The 21,779-nt window shown below is 32.7% G+C and overlaps 1 protein-coding gene across 9 annotated transcripts in view; it reads left to right on the plus strand.

Annotated features, from left to right (window-relative positions):
- Positions 1 to 21,779, plus strand: part of Hrb27C (Heterogeneous nuclear ribonucleoprotein at 27C) — a 127,352-nt gene that overhangs the window by 44,759 nt on the left and 60,814 nt on the right. For 7 of the 9 annotated variants that reach the window (XM_069823809.1, XM_069823815.1, XM_069823810.1 and 4 more), the window contains 6 exons: positions 738 to 904; positions 7,155 to 7,341; positions 10,127 to 10,209; positions 12,277 to 12,381; positions 17,183 to 17,318; positions 17,474 to 17,515. In XM_069823809.1, the coding sequence (XP_069679910.1) occupies positions 738 to 904; positions 7,155 to 7,341; positions 10,127 to 10,209; positions 12,277 to 12,381; positions 17,183 to 17,318; positions 17,474 to 17,515 (720 nt within the window). The remainder of the gene's footprint in view (positions 1 to 737; positions 905 to 7,154; positions 7,342 to 10,126; positions 10,210 to 12,276; positions 12,382 to 17,182; positions 17,319 to 17,473; positions 17,516 to 21,779) is intronic. The other 2 variants (XM_069823811.1, XM_069823812.1) reach the window with 1 other exon arrangement.

A 21,779-nucleotide genomic window follows, 5' to 3' on the forward strand; every position in this document is an offset into this window, starting at 1 on the left:
CTGGACGGGGGGGGGATGGGGGAAAGAGGAGTTTGGAAAAATTAAAGAACCTTGTTTTAAGACTTTTATAGATTAGAACTACGAAATTACAATAATTACAATATTACATGTATAGTATTAAAAATAAAGAAACTCCAAGTTTGCATTAAAGTAATTAATCAATTATAATTATCGGTATCACGTATGTACTGCATTTATGTATTGCTGTACATTTTACTGTATAGTATAGTGTATTTAGGCCTATGCCCTTTAAATACGCCATAATAAACGTGTTTTGTTGCTATAAATGGAGTTTTAATGCACCTTCTACTGTTCTACCTTTCGTTAAATCGTATCCCCCCCAGTTAATCCGGTTTAACGAGGTTTTACTGTACTGTTTACTGTTACTATGTATATACATGTAACATTACTGTAACATGCATTCTATATGTCCCAAACAGAGCTTATATGAGTAGATGTTTTTGTTATGATTATAGCTATAGCTACACGAATAAGAATCAAAAGTTACTTTCTGTAAATGTTTATCGACTTTGTTGAGTGTAAGTATTGTCTCATATCTTGTAAGAAAAATTATTACAGGCCTATTATGTGTTACTCGTATTTCATAATGTTCTGTCGTGCATGATGCAGTTCTCTGAACAACTTTATGCTTAGGAAATCGGTAGAAGTATATGGGATGTTTTTGTGTGTGGTATAATGTTAACGTCGTTTTCATTTTTATTTATTAATTTTTATAGAGAATTTACAACGTTACTTCTCGAGGTATGGAGAGGTAATCGACTGTGTTGTTATGAAAAATAGTGAATCGGGAAGATCACGAGGATTTGGATTTGTTACATTCTCAGACCCTGCCAATGTGTCATTGGTGTTACAAAATGGACCACATCAATTAGATGGACGAACAGTAAGTAAAATTTGCTGTAATTGTTTTTAAAGGAAGAAGATCATGTCAGTGCATCTATTACTATTTATACATTGATATATAATTATTATAGATACAATCAATCAATCAATCTTCTTAATGTATCCAGCTGTTTGCTGACAACATAAAGTCCACTATAGTCTATTCATTTGTTTTTCACGAGAAATGAGAGGTATTTTGATCGGTGTTCATTTTAGATGCCTGTTGCTAGTAGCCAGAGGTGGGGTGTAGTCAATATATACTGCAGGGCTGTGTCTTCTGCAACTGGTACTAATGATTTTAATTTACTTCTTTTGTGTTTTATGGATGGACAGTATAGAAGAATGTGTTCCAGATAGTCATTATAGATACAATAAATAATGTTAAAATGTTTGAGCTTAAGACTTACTGATATCAATTTAATATTAACATTTGTTAATACATGTTTAATATAAATGTTAATATTAAGGGGTAAGATTGAACATTTTTAACATTATTTATTGTATTTAATAACTGACTTATCTGAAAATCAAAACATGAATTGTAAATTATATAATTGAGTCATTTCACGTCAAATCGCACAGCAATAAAGCACGACCTTCTCGGAAATGGTCGAATTTTTTTCATGAATTCCAGACATCAAATAAGGAGACCCGTATTTTTTTATTTTCACAATTATTAATTATTTGTGTAGTTATGAATATTTGAAGTTACGCAAATTATGCGCGCACTGTTACATAAACTCGCTTTTAACTCTGTATCTACATATAATTGAGATTTGCGGTTTGGCGCATTTGAAAGACGAAATACAACACTTTTTATTACTTTAGGCCTATCACAAATAAATTAAAAATTTGGCCTATTTTTTTAATCGTTTCTTTTTCAAAGCAAAATTACTATATTAAATAGCCAAGTTAAAAATCTGAAAAAAATATAGACTTGTTCGCTGATGTATTATCTGTAAACTACTGCATTTATAAATATGGGATCGGCACCCATACATTTGTAACAATTTATTTTTCGGAGGCATGCACCTGCTCGCGATGCCCAGCTAATGAACTGCTTGCAGCCATAGGCTAGAAGGCTGCATGTGGAAATTCCCCGTTGCATCTGATGTCACCATACTAATCATCAAATGATAAATTCCTTGAGGAACAGTAAATATGTTATCTAAAGTTGTTTTATTATTTGTCAGCTCAGCTAATAGGGGAAGCCCTTCACAGTGCTGTATGTTTATACTGTAATATAGCCAAATGTTTGATGATAGCAAGGCTGGGTAAGGCAGTAAACAGATGGCAGGAGAGAAAAATAATCAGTTTGGGTTTGAATTTCGCGCAGTGACGTGACTTCTATACAACATGAGTGATGGTAAAGATCGCGTAATGTATAACAAGTGTTTAAATTCATTTACCTTCCTAATCACGCTTTTAAAAAGAAAAGTACAATAAGACGCGTAAGTCGAGACTTATTGTTAAAGCTCAATTTAAAGGAGTCTTTGAGTGTGCAAATATGTGATTTGTTCCGTAAAAATCAATCAATTTCCGCATAGGTCAGGTGAAATTATATGTGAAGCCGGTAGTTCTTGTGATATTAATAAACATGAGTCAAATGAAAGTGCGGACAGAGAAAGTGATTATCCCAGTACTTCTTCTAGCAGTTCTATGGATACAGTGCTAGAAATCAGTAATATTGAGGAATTAAACAAGAGTTTGATGTCAATAGAATCCCCTATCAAGAAAAGAAAGATACAACAAAACGATACCCCCGTAAAAAGTTTCAAAAGTAAAAGGCTCCCTAGCATGTTAAGTTTTTCATAGAAGATGCATCATCATCCATTCAAAAGTCAGCCATATTTTATTTTTGACGGAATGCAAAGAAAGGTACAACCTGAAAATTACATAATTATTGCAGACTTTTCTGAAAATTATTCATTTGTAATGCAAGATTCAATACAAGGTGTGCATTGGAACATATGCCAAGCCACAATACAATACAATTTTAATTTTACTTCCTACTTTATTTTATTTTATATTCTCTTATAGGCCTATTAATATTATATCTGAACTGTGACCGAACACGAGCGGTCTCAAATTTTGATAATACTACTGCATCTCCTTTTTTATATTGATTGTGTTATTTTATTTCTATTTCTCTTGTTTGTAATTATATTCTTTATATTCTGTATATTTAAATAAATAAATAAATGAATCCTTTCGTAGTATATTTCAAAGGAGATACAGAAATTCGTTACAAAAGTAATGTCATCTCAGAAATCATGAAACATGACACCGATCCCTTTCACATTTTTCAATCCAAAGCAATCAATTTCTTAAAGCAAGAATTCAACGATATGAAAAAAATCATCTACTTTTCCAATGGATCAAGTTCACAATACAAAAAAAAATAATAATTTTAAAATAATTGCTTACATGAAGACAATTATGGAATTAGTGCTGAATGACACTTCTTTGCAATGTCGCATGGTAAAGGTCCATGTGTTGGCATTGGAGATTCTGTTAAAAGACTTACCACGAGAGTTAGCCTATACAAGATCCTATAACAACACCAAAAAAAAAAAAAAACTGATTAGTCACAAAAAACATTTCTAACGTGTCATTTATATTTTGTCCATTCAATAAGCACAAAAACCACACTGAAAATTTGCAGGCCAGATACCATAATCTAAAACCAATAATTGGTACATTAAAATTATATTCTTTTATTCCGTTGTCAAAAACTGAAGATTTAGTAAAACAATTTTCTTTTAAGAAAGAAGGTAGGCGAATGAAAATTTAAAGTGTGAATGAAAAGATACATTTGAAAAGCATAATGTACAATTATTTGAAGATATCATAATAAGTAAATTAGCAGTGTTTCCTCGAGTAACTTGATCCATACTGGGTGTAATGTTGCAACTTTCAATCATCCAGCGCCGATAAATCACTTAGCGCGCTTTAACGCTTCCCGTCCACTGCTGCTGCGCCGACCGCTACACATTCTGTCATAAGTAATTAAATTTCCATTAAACTATTGGAGATCCCATTCTGATTTTTTTTCTGGAATTATTAAGAATACTTCAGTGCACCTAGTGGGCATTTTTTTTAGATTTTTAATAGGGCTATTTCACATTGAAGTATATGTTTTAAAAATTGAATTATAAAAAAATATTTGAAATCATGATATTAAAATTAGTTAGTAAATATTTAATAAAAGACAGTACTTTAAGCTTTTAAATGCATTAAAAAAAAAATTAACATCAGTATCGTCAGAAATATGACGCTTTAAATGTTGCATTGTGCGACATTTTTAACGAATTTTAACATGTAATATTTTAAAAACATGTGGACTTAGGAGGAAATAAAAATACACTTGTTGGTTTATGAGACCCATAGAGTTGGTAAAAAAAATATAAACACAATCAGAAGTATGAAGGTCAAAATTTGTATAATTTTGTGCGATTTGATGTGGAATGACTCAATTACAGGCTAATTACGTAGCATCCCCTGCAGTAATGTGATGCTGAATCTATGTCAATTTATTTTCTGTCGTTGATGTTCTTTGTGCACCAAAGGAGGTGGATCTACATTACACTGATATGAAGATGATTAATAGAGCTTTAGTGGCGTGTTGACAAGATAAATGGAAATACTCCACGGTCTTGGACTACCGAAATTTCCACTTGAATTCACTGGAATTTTAACCTTGCTTTCCTTGCTGTTAGCCACATAATTAGTTCACCATACATTAAAGCATACATGTGATTTCGAAAAAAACATCAGGTTGCAAAATATTACTGAGATGAATAATAACCTTTGCCAGTCACAAATTGTTAAAATCTGAATGATTGTTACAGCTTCTCCCTTTTTGTACGTATTTATACTTTTCCTGAATTAATGTTTTGTTTTTTCTTTTATCAAACACGTTTTGTTCTGTTATGTAAATGCATATAGAAAAGTTTAGTATTAACATGGATATTTCTGCGTGTGTTAAAGAGAAGTATTGTGTGGATAAAATTAAGCATAACATATTTTCCAAGTTCAATATTTGAAAGTGCTGTTTGAAAAGACTATCTCCTTTGAAAACATTTCAGCTTTAGGTTACTGATTCAAAATAATTAGGCTATATCATGGTGTTAATATTATAATTTCAGTTGTGTGTTTCATTTTAAAGATTTTTCTTATCACTAAATTACTTTTTTCACAAAGAGACAAACAACAATTTCAGCCATATTATTAAGTGTATACAAGTCTGATCGTATTGTGGGATAGAATTATTCTACCAGGATAGAATCCAGCAAATGGGTCTCTTGTCTTCCTCAAAGAATTGTTTTCATACAGTGGTCCGATTAAATGTTCTCTTCTGTAGTATAATAATCCATTGTTTAAAGATGAATGCCATCAAACGGAATTTTAGTTGGCTATAATCAGTGGATAATCTTCTTTCCTACAAGGCTTACTAATTTATTACACATACTACATGAAATTCCACTTTCAATTTTTTATACATGTATTTCTTATGGCAATGTTAATTTCTTATGTACTATAGTTTGAAATACTTATGGTATACACATCCTTGCTGTGTGGAATCTTTGTAAAGTACAGTGTGTACAATAAACTTGACTGGTTTTCCAGACACAAGAGTTGAACTCTAATTTATCTCAGATTACAGTAAAATGCTTCTCTAGCATCTGTAATTCGTAATAATGACGTAATGTAGAACATTTCAACGACTTCCAATGCAGGTAACTCAGATTCGAATTTCTTGAGTCCAAGTGGAATTTGTGGTGGATAGAGATAGTACTTGATGGTGGGTTTTGTGCGGTACTACCATTTTACCCTACCAGCATTCCACTATTGCTTCATTAATCATAATCATGCACTGCTATGTAGTTTGCCTTTTATGGTGCATGGAAGGCAATGCCTGCAGCAGCAAAAAGTACAGCTTCAGCACGTTGCTAATACATAGGGATGATTGAGCAAAAGACGCAAAGTTAAGACCTGCCATTGGTTAGAAAAATGTCTTGTCTCGTTCATATAATCTTTCATTTTATCATATGTAGCAATTGCAAAATCTCATTCCAGTAAATATATTAACTTTAAAAAAAATTCTTTCGATATGTGTTGAATACATTTTGAGGATAGTGATGATTGATATATTAGTTGCGATCTTTTTCTAGAATGATCATAGGTATGTTGATTTGACACTGAGAGAGTAACATATTTAGTAATTTTGCAAATTTTATTCTTTAGATTAATGTAGGCTACTATTCATAGGTTAGAAAGCATCCAAGTACAGTAGAACCTCGATTATCTGCCACTCTATTAACAGATGATTATCTTTCTTTCTGCGGCTTTTTTTTTTTTTTTTTTTTTCTGCAGAAAAAAAAGAGTTCTGTACACTATGTTTGTACCTACTTTTTCTTCGGAGGTTTATTACAAGCCTTTACCCTTACACAGTATGTAGTAGGAATGCTTTTGCTGCCAGCAACAGAAACAATTTCTTGTGAGAGGGGGTGTTTTTCCAACTTGGTAAAATAGTCACTACCTATTTTCAAAGAAATTATCTCAAGAGCTTTCACACAATGCAAACTCATATCATTCAGTTCTTCTTACTATTCGAGTGGCCATACTGTATAACTTCTATGCAAAATATCTTCCACGGGTGTGAAAAGAAAATGTTTGTTAATTATCGAAAATCAAAATTGCAAATTGAAACATTTGGAGAGATAGAAAGTGGCTTATATCACATCAGATAGGTGATTGGTTTTATGTCTTGCGCGATTTAATAAAAAAACAAGGGTAAAGTGAATAAAATACATAAATCTACAACATGAGACTTACTATACCTATCTTTCTGCAGACAACCATCGCAAGGAGTTCCCTTGGCCCTTAAAACCGCGTCGTTGACTATTGGATTTAAATTAATGAACTTCTGATCCACTACTTAGCATGTTAAACACAAGGCCACAAAGGAAATTACGAAATTGTAGGCCTACACACTTAATTCAGGCCTAAGGAAATAATTTTTTTTTCTATTTAACCATTCAAATCCCACCCTTCTTCATTACTACAGATAATAGAGGTTCTATTGTATTTATATTCAGGTCTGCATCTAGTGTGATGTGATTTTTAATGTTGTAGTTGTGAGCTTGTTGAGTGTTGTTTAATCAGGGAAGAAAAACATCATGTTTTCTGTAGGACCAAGTCTTCAGTATTTTATTAAAGATATTTTTGTTTTCTTTCTTGGTAACAAGATTGATCCAAAGCCATGTAATCCAAGAAGTTTACAAAAACCAAAGCGCAGCAACAGCTACCCCAAAGTATTTCTGGGTGGACTTCCATCCAATATCACAGAGACAGACCTTCGGACATATTTTACAAGATTTGGAAAAGTAATGGAGGTTGTCATAATGTACGACCAAGAAAAGAAGAAGTCTAGAGGTGAGTTGTGAAGAATGTAAATTTTAGCAGTCAGAACAGTAGTTCGCATATCACTCATGCACTGTATTCATTTAATCATTTAGGCAAGTTAGTTGCATCAAATAGAAAAATCCTAATTGGGGTGCAAAAGTTTTGGAAAATACATTTTCTCCTTCACCACAGGCCTTGAGGAGCTTATCCTACTCATGTTCGTTCTTAGTATAAAGCAGATGGAATTTTTATAGCCTGCTTATGTTTCGGAATTGTAATATTACGACATGATGCATTGTGTTATGTATTGATGATTTTCTAATAAACTGTGTGAAGTTTAGTTCCCTTCGATGTGTGATGGTTGATAGTGCGGACTACTGTTACACATACGCATTTTAATTGAACTTATTAAGTTTAAAAATCGTGTTAATGTACGTATCTTTAGTCATGATGATCATTATGATACTGTTGTGACTTAGACTTTGGCACTGTGGTGAACTTCTGCAATTATAGAATTGCTTCAGAATTTCATAATTAATTATAGCAATTTCAGGAAGACTTTTGAGGATTTGAAAATTATATAGGACCAAACATTTACACGAAGGAATATTACATTTTTCATTGCAGTTTGTTAGTTATTGTATATATTTCAGTGTTCAATGCTGTGAAGCATGCAACTGCTTTTTTTAAAGTTATGTATAACAAGCTAGAGGATATTAGTTGGAAGTTTCTAGTTTTTATTAAAAATTTAGTTCATATTTCATAAGATAATTCATATATTTGGTTTTTGTCCTTACCGACTCGCGTATTGTAGGTAATGGAAAGATTCCAACTTGTACAGATGTTGTTTCATGTTTTATCATTACATTTATTGTAGCTGATTGAATAATCAGTTTTCCTGGAATTGCTTGTATAATCTGTTGAAGATGTAAATACTGATAAGGATGTCCAGTAATTTTACACTATAATAAGGCATGTTTTAACATATGTTTCACCCTTACATTGCCCTTTGTTGTAAAATTGTACTTGTTTCCTGGCGCATATTTCTAAATTTTATTTGCAATATAAGAAATTTACAATTGAAAGAAAAGTTTTGTAATGATTCTTTTTGTAACTGCTAACAGAATGATACATGCTTCCAGATATTTGTAATGTCTCTGATTTAAATCTTTCATTATGACAGTGTATTGTGTAGAGGGTTGGGGTTAATTATATATATGAGAGAGGAATATTAAAATCAGTATTACCAAGTCTTAGGTACAACTGTCATCTTGTAAAGACATGGTAGTTGGTCAGTCATGTGTGGTAATTTCTATTAGTAATGCCTGTTTCCTTAAAAAACTAAGGAAAACTATTATTACACTTCATGAATTTTTATAAATGTCAGAAATCTAACGATTTTTGCTTGAGTACCCTTTCAGAAAGAGACTAAATTTGTGCTGGTACATGCTAATTAATTAACGTTAAATGTAAACAGTCAGTACTAGACAGCCATGAAATTAGACTTCAATTGAAGTATCTTCTTCCTACTGATGTTATAGTGTAATTTTACTGATGATAGTTACGCATTTTAAGTTCATAGTTGTTTAAATGTTTTATTTTGTATTAAAATTTAATTTGAAGCATGTTACCAATACATGTTATACAGAAATCTTGCAGATGATTGTGGAAAGTGTTTACTTGTTAGCAGTCGGAGAAATTGAATTATGGGATTTGAAGAACTTTGGAGTGAAAAATTGTTAATTGATGCAATGTCGTACAATATTTAGCTATGTAAAATATCAGAATACGAAATAGATATCACTATACTTATCAAAATATGTACCATATACTTCCATAACTTTTCTACTAGTCTGTTCTTGATTTATTGAATTACATTAATATTGTACGACTTTGAGGTAACATAAGATCTGATAATGAAGTTTGACTAGATACACTGTGAAGGGATATGCCTGGAATATTCTTTATCTGAGTATCAGCAACCAGTGTGGTTAACTGCACATGTGCAGTGGCCTTGTATCATGTGGCATGTAGCATGTGGTTCATTTCAGAAGGGCCTACTTTTACCAACCTGGTGGGTGCTCAGGCAAAGATTTAATCCATAGCATTTATTTCGAAGTGTCCACATGTATCTGGGTGTAATTATATGTTTTACGTGTTTGTTTTGTCTTTCATTAGGTGCGTCTCACAGTTATTAATGTATTATTATAATGTTTCATGCTTTGGGGTGTTCACTGCTGCCAAATTAGTGCACTAAAAATTCCTTTAATGTTAAAACAAAAGTGATAGCTAGACACTAACCTTTCCAAATTCACACAAATCCTTCCCTTGCCTCCTGTTTAATTGAACTGCATACCAAGAATAACATCCGTTAATAGCTATGCTAGTTATATTAAAATTAAGTACTAGCCTATATTATGCTACTGATAAGATTTCATGTTGGAACTAGCATAATTATTATTACTTTAATAATAATCGGTTCAATAAGTTAAAAGTGTTAGTTGGTTAATTTTAGCATAGATTATTTTAAGATGTGTAAAACATAGGCTAGTTTCAAGGATTCCTCCTTTTCTATGCCCACCTCATTCTGCTATGATTAGTGCAATAGCATAATTTTGAATTATTTAAATTTGGAAGTGCAATTAGCTCTTAGGATAATTGAGTTGACTGACGGCCACATGTATTTGGCAACCAAAAGTTAGTTGATATGTGACAACAGCTGTAACAAACTGGCAGGCAGCAGTGTTTTAACCCAGCGTTATGAAACTTTAGAAGTTTTAAGAAGTCTGTTTGATTGCTTGCTGTGACACAATAGGATTTGGATTTTTGTCCTTCGAGGACGATGAAGCAGTGGATCGATGTGTAGCGGAGCATTTCATCAACCTGAACGGCAAACAGGTATAACTTTTGGTGCCGCCCTTCTTAAATACACACTATAGTCAGGCAGGTTAGCTAGGATGAGACAGTGATGGGACATACTCTCTCACAATACTGCTCATGTCAAGATGATTCACAGAAGTCTGTGAAAACTTGTATGTTTATTTATGTACTCAGCTACAAAAGTATTATTTTGTGAAAGTTACATTTTAATTGTGACTTAGATAACTCTGTTGATCATGCTTGATATGAGTTGTATTGTTTTTGTTGCGTGTGATTAGACATGTACTACCGACTTCTGTGATTTACGTCAATGGTCCCCCATCTCCAATTTGGTTGGCCTATCACATGTGGCTGCAACACAAAAGTCATTTTGTTGTAGTTATTAAGTAAATCATAGTTCATAAATCTAATTGCAAGAGAGGAATGCAAGAAGTTTGGATTACTGAGAAATGATTATCAAATGCGGAATTTTTATGCAATATTGTTTGATATTTTTCTAATAAAAAAATGAAATGTTAATTTTTTAATCTTGCTTTGGAAAATTTATTATTACGGTAAGGTTATGTTAAACTAACGAACGTGTTTTTAAGATGGAATTAAATGAATATTTCTTGTTCATTTCTTTTTATCTATGAAAAAAATTCAACTACAACAGGCAGCAAGTGAGATAATTATTTCACACATCACAGCAAAATTTACTAGTATGACACTATGCATGAACGTAAAATACATTGTAAAAAATTTTATAGAATCTATATAGCCTAAATAATTTGGGAAATCATTTTTAATATGATTAAATATGAGCTAAAATTTTAGAGCAGTATTGTGTAGAATGTGTACATACACCTGTGTGCTAAAATTTCATAGTATCATTATACAGGATGGTTGTCGGTTTTATTTTTTTAAATTGGATATCAGAAGATTAGGTTTTTAAGTTCTTACCAATTTTGGATGATTTAGAAACTTCTAAATTAAGTTGGCTTTATTCCGTAATACTATAATTCAGTGCAGTAAGTGGAAGAGTATGTTTTATGTAATTTTTTGGATATATAATGCAATATGAAACAAAATTAATTTGAAAAAGCATGGTACATGTATGACAAGACAAAAATTATGATTTCATTTAGTGCTATTGGAATTTGTGAGGTACATTCCTGTTTTTTTGCTTGCATATTTGAATTTTTTCTTAGTCTCCAGACTTCTATATTGCCTCTGCATAATTAGTTACTGTAATTTTAACTTATTTATTCGACACTCATTCAGACATTGTTCATTCATGTATTGGCCAGCATGTTAGATTATAAGAAAGCATATCTGACAAAATATTTCTAAGAAATTAATATTTCAGTTTGAGTGTCTGCTGGATACAAGTGGTACATGAATATTTTGGATTTGGGGGCCCATAGCTAGTAATAAAATTTTTCTGTGCCATCAATGTTTTCAGATGTACAGGGTTACCATGAATACAGCATTCATTCATAAAAATTGAAATTTACAGCTAGTCTGTTATGTAGATACAGTTCAGAATTACGTAATTCTTGGTTATCCTGTGCATCAATTGAATTATTCGAGATACTTGAGGTTTGTTTAAACCTGAAGTTTTATTGTACATAACTAGATTGACAAATTGTAAAGATAATAACTGTATTGATATACTGTCTGGTGTGGGGTTCACATATGCAAGATTATTAACAAATGTTCTTAACTGTAGATAGCTTTGTATTCTAGGCTAAGTCTTACAGTTACGTTTGGGGTGGGAGTTTTTGCAGTTCAGGACTAGATGTAGAACCATTGAAGTTCATTACTTCAAAACTTTGCAAGTTTTTGTGCTTTTAATAGGGAGACAGTAGCACCACATCATATTTCATGTGGGAGAGTTGAACTGAGTTATTCATTTCATCTCTGTACCAAAATTTTCATTATCTATACGTTCAGCACCTGAGATAATTTAGTTAGGTGTTGGAACACAGTATTTGACTGTCATTTCAAAATATTTTGTTTGGAAAAAATGTTATTATGTTGTGCAACATGTCTCCCTATACTACATAAGAAAATAATCTAATTTTTACATGATTGTTACAACAGGTTGAAATAAAGAAAGCGGAGCCACGAGATTCTGGGAAGATGGGAGATGGGCCCCCAAGTCAATGGGGACCTCCGCAGGGTGGCCCTCCTATGGGTATGGGAGGGGTAAGTGATAAATGTTGAGAAAGTACTATATTGACTTAAGGCCCATTCACAATGATAATGCAAACATTAACGCAGCATAACCACAAGTCATGAAAACATGTCGTGTGAAGATACCATTCACAATGAAAACGTAAGCGTTGATGTGAGAACTTAGCATGACCTCCTAGATTTAACGTGGAAAGGGAATGTGTAGACACTGCCTACTGAATTGACTGGTGAATAGTTTCCCAGAAGTACGGTATATTACGAAACTATGGTAATTGCAATAAACCATATAAGTGACTATGCAGCTGTACAATTTATGTTCATGCAAGTTGCATTAGTTTCTCTTTGTGTTGTTCGTCTCTTGAAGGCCAGAAAATCTAGGTGTAGATGATGGAGGGTTCATCCACTGAATCAGAGGAGAATTCAGCAAGGAGACTTCCATAACCTCTTATATGAAATGAGAGAGGACAACTCTCAACAATTTTTAGTCTATGCAAGGTTGATGTCCGCCCAATTTGATGAAGTTTTGAAGTATAGAAGAATTGCAGGTAATTCAATGAACTTTGGAATGTATCGAATTGTGTGGGTGCTATTGATGGTAAACATGTCATCATCCAAGCCACAGCAACTCTGGATCACAATTGAGGACATGGCCTGAATAAGGGCATATAATGAAAAATGGTGTTTTCAGATGAATGTGATTCACGTGTTAAGGAGCTTGCTATGCAGATCAAATTCAATATTCTGGAACACGTCTTTATTGAAATTCATTTTCAAATCTAATAAAGGAAACTGTTGAGAAACAGCATCACATTTCTGTAATAAGTTTTATGAAACTTTTTCCGACAACATCATTTACTTATGCTTAACAAACTTGTAAACCTCTACAAAACTGGTTTATTGAAGAGCATAATAGTTTTACATCAATTATACCACAGTTTTTAAAATCATATTTCCCCTTTGCATTTATTGTACTTCAATAATTGCACACTCTAATGGAAATAGAGAAAACATGTATAAATACAAATTTATTTAATATAATATTACATGACTTACCTGATGATGTTCCACCTGAGGTAAAAATAAGTATTTATGCAGATGATGTTACAATATGGGCTACTAACAAAGATCCAAACGAATCATTAAGAGTTATACAAACAGCTGTAAAAAATATCAGTAATTGGGCATCCAAATGGAATCTATCTCACAATCAAAAACTGAATATACTGTCTTCACAAGAAGATATAGCTTAAAAAACTGTAAACTTCACATTTATTTGAATAACCAAGAATTTCAGTACAATCCAACTCCTAAGATCCTAGGATTAATTTTTGGTGAAAAACTTTTATGGAAGACACATTTAACCAATGTTGGTTCGCAGTGTCTACCACGATTAAATCTCTTGAAAATCCTAGCTAATAAGGAATGGGGATCAAATATCACAACAATGCGTTTGTTTTATAATGCTTATATACGATCAAAATTGACCTATGGATGTGAAGTATGGGAAGGAGCATCAGCAACTCGTCTACAAAAAATATCTGTTCTTCAAAACCCAGCCTTAAGATTATGCCTAGGAGTACCAAAAACCACATCAAATGTTGCCCTAGAAATTGAATGTAATATTCAACCAATCAGACGCTATGTATTACAAAAAGATCTAAAAATACATTTAAAATTGCAAGCCTCATCCAGATCTCAGATGTTCTTCAAACTGTCAGATAAAAAAATATCCTGTTTAATGTCTATAAAATAAACAAAGAAGAAATACCAATCTATATCACACACTCATTGCTAAAACCAGTTGTGAACAAATTCCTCCATGGAAATGGGTTATTCCAGAACATAGCATACAAATTCCAGGAAATCGTTCCAAAAATGATCCTCCATACATTCTTAAATAGATGCCATGGAACTACTCTGCAACACATATAGGGATCACCTTCAAATTTTTACAGATGGATCTCTAAACCCTAATAATGGGACATCAGGGGCAGAGTATTATATTCCAAAATATCAAAGTTATTTCATACCATGTTCATCCTCCTCCAGTCTTGACACTGAATTGCCAGCTATTGATGTTGCTCTTCAGTGTGTTACTCAAATTTCTGAAAAATCTATTTGCATACTTACCGACTCTAAGGGGGTTATATTTAATATAATTAAATATGTACCAAACCTATACGCACATAGAATTATTCCAATTCAGAAATAACTAAATAAACTAAAAAAATTCCAAGAGGAAATAACATTTCAATGGATACCTAGTCATTGTGGTATACCTTAAACGAGAAAGTCGATAATATTGCAAAACAGGGAACATATTTGCACCAAGACCTCTTCAAGTGATATCTCTATCCAGTGCTTTTGCTTCAGTCAAGTCTCATTTTATAAATCTATGAATCAACAATTGACTCTCCTCTGACAAAGGAAAAATTTTACAGTCTGTACAAAAGAAACCAAATGACCTGGAAATGTACAAAAACTTGCTCAGACATGTTCAAACATTTTTAACAAGAGCCAGAACAGGTCACATTTTCACACAGTTGTACTAAACCGATTTCACCTTTCTGATAATCCTACTTGTCTGTGGTGTAATAATCATGATGAAGATCTGGAACACATTTTTCTATACTGTCCATTCAGAAACCACAAAGGAAGTAAATTAAAATTATCAGTATCAGTTGCAGAAGACACAGCCCTGCAGTATATATACACCCCAACTCTGGCTATTAGCAACAGGCATCTATAATGAACACCGATCAAAATACCCCTCATTTCTCGTGAAAAATAACAATTGAATAGAGTACAGTGGACTATAGTGGACTTTATGTTGTCAGCAAACAGCTGGATACATTAAGAAGATTGATTTCTTTTCTTGTTATCATGCATCATCAGACGTGTCTTCTGCTGCTTTTATTTGTTTAAACACCGTATCGTACCATACTTTTTCTTCATCCAAGAATTGATAGAGACTTCTTAAGCCTTTTTCCTTGGAGGAGTTAATAGGTACTGGTTTCATTTGTGGTGGATTCAAATTCTTCATCTCTAACAGTTTCCACGCAAGTCTTCAAGACATTAAAATGAATGAAAGATGATGAGTACGAGACTGACGCTGAAACTACGCGAAAAGCTGTTCGTATTTATGCATCAGGAAGGTCACTCCTTTGCAGACAAGAAGCAAGAAAGGAATCTTGTTGAATTTTAGTACGCATATCCCAAAATAATCGAAAAATGGATTGTTGATTATTTTCAGACATGTGATGACAAGTTTTAATACAACATTTCCTTACCGAAACAAATAATTTTTCTGCTATTTGAGTTCCTTTAGAAGTGTATGATTTACCACTGTTTTTTATTAGTTTTCTGTTCTTCTGTTTTCCAATGGTTTTTGTCCACAGCTTTCTTTTCTCCTTTATTTTCAGACATGGTTTATGTGTAGCATAAGAGACGCACTCGTGAACAACCTGCTTGGACTGATTCACTAAACAAACTGAGGTTCCCAGTTACACTGACGCACACACAGCACTATGACAAAACATGTCTCCTGTCACGTGTAATGAACCTAGAGATACAAAACTTACTACAATGTACTGCAGACATCCTACGTACAAATTAAGCAATAATCAGAAAAGGGACATATAGCGGTAAACACCCTTATTTGGCCATGTTCTCAATTTTTCTACTATAAAAAGACATTCAGCATCGTACTGATGGTGTTCTCCTTCAGCAGTTAGGAACTCCTGCACCAAATTACTTTCTTGGAGATGAAGCTTTCCCGCTGGGCAAGAACTTTCAAATTTGCAAAACTTACCTTAACAAATGTAAAAGGGAAAATCAACTTCCATCATTCATAAAGTTGCCGAGTCAGAAATTATATTTGGTATTTTAGTTGCACATTGGAGAATCTTTCAAAGGGTTATCAATGATATTTTAGTTTTCACGTGCGATTGTCTTCTTGATACAAAGTAATTAATTTTTCGTCAAATGATTCCATAGCAAATGAAAATTATGTATTACGAACGTTCTTAAGCATGACAAGACGAGAAAAAGTGATTTGCAGAAACAGCCAATAGATGACATTAGTAAAACACAGTGCTGTGCAATTGTGCTGTTTCAAAAATTCAAGCGCAAGCTTGAAAGTTTGGAGTTTGCAAACTTTCACGTTAATTTAATGTCTTATGTTTATGTTTGCGTTTGCGTATTTCATTGTGAATGTGTTCATTAAGTAACATAGGTGCAATGTTCTGCATTTGTTTATTTTTTATTGTGAATGGGCCTTTACACTTAGTGTATATTAGATTTGATAATATAGTGTACATTATATGTCATAATATACAGTAGCTTATATGTATATCTATTATCCATGTTTTTGAATGTTACCAATGTGTTGATTTATGCAAAACTCGGGTATTTAGTGTTTTGATTGGGTTTAACTTTCGAAATTTGATATGGGAAAAAAAAAAAGGTTTTAATTAGAAACTGTGTTCTTGTTTGTAATCATTATGTCATGAACTACGTTACAGATTTAATATCATCTCTTTTATCCATGGATAGTGATTATAATTTTTATCTTACTCATTTAAAAGTAACTGTATTATGCAACATTGTTTAAATACTTATTACTATACTTATAAATTACACTCTGTTTTCTTTAAAATAAGAAATTCCATTTTAGTTTGAAGGATGTGCTACTATATACGAATTTAAAATAATACGGTTGAATTTCGCGTATCAGTGTTAATGTAAGATGTTTATGTACAAATTAAACGTGTTTTGTAAAAGTAATGAATATTTCTGTTTGTTAATTTCACAGGGTATGGGGATGGGTGGTCCAAATGGACAAATGGGTGGACCAATGGGTGGCCCTATGGGACCAATGGGACCTCCAGGCAACATGATGCAAGGTTACCAAGGCTGGGGCACTCCTCCACAAACCACAGGTTATCCAGGTCTGTATTCCTTTTATTATGATATAGCGTAATTTGGAAGGTAGTTAATATATTTTGTGGATAAAAGTATTTTCTTAGCTGATACTCGTAAATTAGTACTAGGATGGAAATCACTATCGCAAAATGTTGAATAAGACTGCGTTATGTGATTTCAGGGCATTGGGGCCCTTCCCCCTCCAATCAGCCACCAGTAAATGGTATGTTAGGCACGTGCTCTTGTTATTTGGCCTGTTTCCTTAGATGTCAGTTGCATTAATTTTTGTTAGAGCATAGCTAAATTATTAGTAGTCGCTTCAGTGTGGTTTAAATATTAGTTACTACGATTAGATTAGTGTAAGAGTGGATAATGTTAGATTGGTGTGTAGAAAAGGGAAATTCGTTATTGAAAATATTTTTGTTCCTGTTAACATTTTCTTGAGAATAAGAATAAAAAATTACAACAGGATGGTCACATCAAGCAGATAGGATGAAGTCCAAGTCTTACTCTGTGTTTCTGTGACAGTGTTCACAAGCTAATGTGACCAATAATCCTTAGAGTGGGGAGGGGGGGGGAAGGAAAATTGAAAACTTTGTCTGCTGAAATGAGTTGATGCGAGTAAATAACTTGTAGGTGCTTTGAACGAATATTTTTGGGAACATTCTATGCAGTTTGCTTTAAATAATCTCGCATTACTATTGTAATAAAAAATTTCATTCCCAGCCTTAATTTCATATTTTGTTCATTTACTGTGTTTCTCTTTTGTGATCTTTTCTGTTTTCTTCTTTTAATTTCATTATTTTATTTGCTGTGTGTATTATGATTTGTTCATTAAGGCAGTCGTGTAGTTGGGAAAGCTGAAAGTTTTTTTTCTTTCTTTCATAAAAAGCATCTAATTTTACAAAAATTTCGAAGTTGATATTTTTTATGAATAATTACGTTTTTCTTTCATTTCACGCACTGAAAAATAAAAATGAAATAATAGTCAGTGCCATGAAGGTAACACATACTTTATTATACATTTTACGCATTTTGCAACAGTTCAGATCTATTATTCTGCAGATCTATTATTCTGTTGCACATCGTACACCTGTTCATAGATTTATTCAATGATCTTCCAGAAGACATGTGAATGAAATCAGTTGCTGTGCACCCAGCCATTCAGGTAAACCAAAGGCATTCTTTATAATCCAAAAAGTGAGATCTGATGTAATTTATAAGTTCTACGTTTTAAGTGGACATGTGATTAATTTTACATAAATTAACTTGAAGTAGTTAATTCATGTTGTAATCAATATTATATTTTATATATATATTTTTTAAGGAAATTGAGTTTTAAAGCTTGTGTAAATGTTAGTGGGATTCTAAGAAATTCCTTCCACCCTTCCCAAAAATAATCAGCAGTACTGTGAAATTAGAAGGAAAAGTTGTAAAATTAGCCTATTTGCTTTTGTGGATATTTACTTATACATAACAAAAGGTGCTTAATAACCACTAATAACAGTTTAAAAAAAAAAAGCCAACCCTTTGGTCAGCTCGGTTCTGAATCTCTGTGTTGGCAGTCATATTTATGGTAGACAGAGCCAAGATTCCTAAGGATTTTTCAGGGTTATCCTATTAATTTAATAGTACTCTCCCAAAAGAGAGTGTAGAATTGTGACTGGTGTGTTTATGGCATCAGTCTGAGGAGGTGTATGCTTTTGGGAGGATTGAAAAGCACTCTGCTGGAACACCACTGGAACCTTAAGATTTGCAGATTGAATCAACAGATAGCACTACACAGCTTCAACAGATAGCACTACACAGCTGAGTCACAATATCTACAAAAGTGCGACTGTTTGGAATTAAAAAATTATTTCCAGTATAAGAGCACTAAAGCACAATAAGCTCACTAGAAGCTGCAGTGCTATCCTTTGGGCCATTCTCTGTACCTAAAAGGGGGGGGGGCATTCTTTGGCTAGGATGAACAGTCATATTGTATTTTGTTCCCTGTAGTGTTAAGAGTTTGATGTTAAATCACAGGATTTGAACTGTATTTAGTAATTTTTTCCTCAGAAGAAAAGTTCACCCATTGATGTGAGCAATATTTTTTTCATTTGGTACTTTATTCTGCAGAACAAAAAATCACAAAGAAAATTTGATAAACTTGTGATATTTCATATTATGCTGTTCTTGTCTAGAGACAACATTTATTACATTTTTAAAATAGAGATTTATATATTTGACTGCTTACCCACCATGGTGGTCTAAAGCTCTGGACTTGATATATATTTTTTTATAATTATTCATCTATCATATATCTGTAAGATAGACCTGTTACAAAAAGCTCTGGACTTAAAATACTGTGGACCCAGGTTCGATCCCTGGCAATATCACCAATTTATAACTTGTGTTGGACAAGCTTGCGTTCCAGGTAACACAGGGTTTTTTTCTGGGAGCTCTCATCTCATCATGGATGTAGCATAGATCAGCCTCCTATGGTTGTACATTGGGCTACACAGATGGCTTTGTATGGGTGAATGATGAAGTCAGATACCAGCCATTAGTAAAATAATAATAATAATAATAATAATAATAATAATAATAATAATAATAATAATAATAATAATAATAATTTGACTGCTCATTCCTTTTATAAATTGATTCGTAGGTATTATAATCATAATCACGGTAGTAACATAAAGGAAAATATGTAAACTGATCAATCAACTGGCAGACCATCCTACCTAAATCATATTTTCTATTTAACTGATACTGAATATTGTACTTTAGTAACTGCTGAAATCCTTCTCTTTAAATTTTCCATCTGTCACCAAATTTCTCAATTTAATAGTTCACTTGTATGTATTGCACAGAAGCCCGTAGTAAAAGTCGTAGAGTGTGATCTTGGCTGACCTTGATGGCCAATTGATGACAGTACCAATATTAATTCACCAATTTTGGAATATCTCATTCAGAAAAATCATGAAGATCAATGATCACCATCACAGTCCAATTTGGGAATATCTTGTCAGACACTCAAGAATAATCAATGCTCAGTGTGGCAAACCACCATTTTCCTGAAACTTAATGAACAGGTTCCAGTTTCTTTTACCTGTGGACAGACGAAGTTTTCGAACATGTCCAGGTAAATGTTGGTGTTTACAGTTGCACACTTCAGTGGCCATAAATTTTTCATGTACATGGATGATCGATCTTGACATAGGTGTTCTGTTATACCATGTTATATACCTTCATTAAATTGTAATAAAACACACAAGTTGCAAATATCGTTTTGGGACTGCAGTTGATTTTTTGCTTGGGACTACATTGGACGGTTGTTTGTGGAGAGTTCACGAGTAATGGGAATAATGGGAGATAATATTTAAGGGACTATGGAAATACATATTACAGTCTATTGAATAAAAGACGATTTAGAAATCAAACACGTTATTAAGCATAAAAGCTGTTCACAATAAGCGGAAACGACAATGAGAACAGAAATATTTAATGTGAGCATTCACAATTAACGAGAAGCTTGCCAGAGCCCAGGAACGGGAACGTGACATTAATTGTGAATGCTCACATTTAAATACATTTATTTTAACAATATTTCCGTTCGTGTTCTCGTTGTTTCTGGTTTTCCCTGAAGTCAACAGTTCATTATCTATAAAATATTAAAAGTATCAAATAGTGTTAGATAAAACAGGGAAGTATGAAAATTGCGTTTTCATAAAACCGAAAATTCCTTAAAGAGCAGTTAATATTTTGTGTGTGAAATGTATTATTATTATTATTATTATTATTATTATTATTATTATTATTATTATTATTACATGACCTTGAATTTAACACTGAATGCATATGAGTTCAAATCCCTACGGATTATGGTTATAATAAGTTAATAGGCAATCATTTTTCACTGGATACTGATCCTAAAATTTTAAAATCCTATCTTAATTTTCTTGAATTCAATCTAGACACACAATTATAGAATATTAATCCTTGGTGACTTCAGTGCTCCTGGTATGAATTGGATATCTGGTTGTTGTCCTAATGATATACATTATGCAAAAATCAAATCACAAGAGTTATTTTCATCTCTAAGTTATATCAGTTAATAACAGGAACCTACTTGACTTAGTTTTACAAATGTTTCTGAGAGTGATGTCAAACTGGCCTCACATTCTCTAGTCTTACAAGATTAATACCATTCACCCCTCTTAATAAATCTTGAAGTTAAACTGTCTTATTCTAATCGTAGTCAACAAAGTTGTTTTCAAAATTATGCACTGGAATCTTTACACAAGCCTATATAATTGTGACTGGAATTGCGTGTATCAAGCCAATGACGTAAATGTAGCAACTAATTCACTATGCTTGATTGTTAAAAATGCCATATATCAGTCAGTTCCAGGCACAGTGACAAAGATCTAAATATCCAGAATGGTTCTCAAACAGCTTATGTCAACATGTTAGGAAAAAAAAGATAAGGCACACAAAAA

This window comes from Periplaneta americana, chromosome 4 (assembly GCF_040183065.1).
Source record: "Periplaneta americana isolate PAMFEO1 chromosome 4, P.americana_PAMFEO1_priV1, whole genome shotgun sequence".
NCBI lineage: Eukaryota > Metazoa > Arthropoda > Insecta > Blattodea > Blattidae > Periplaneta > Periplaneta americana.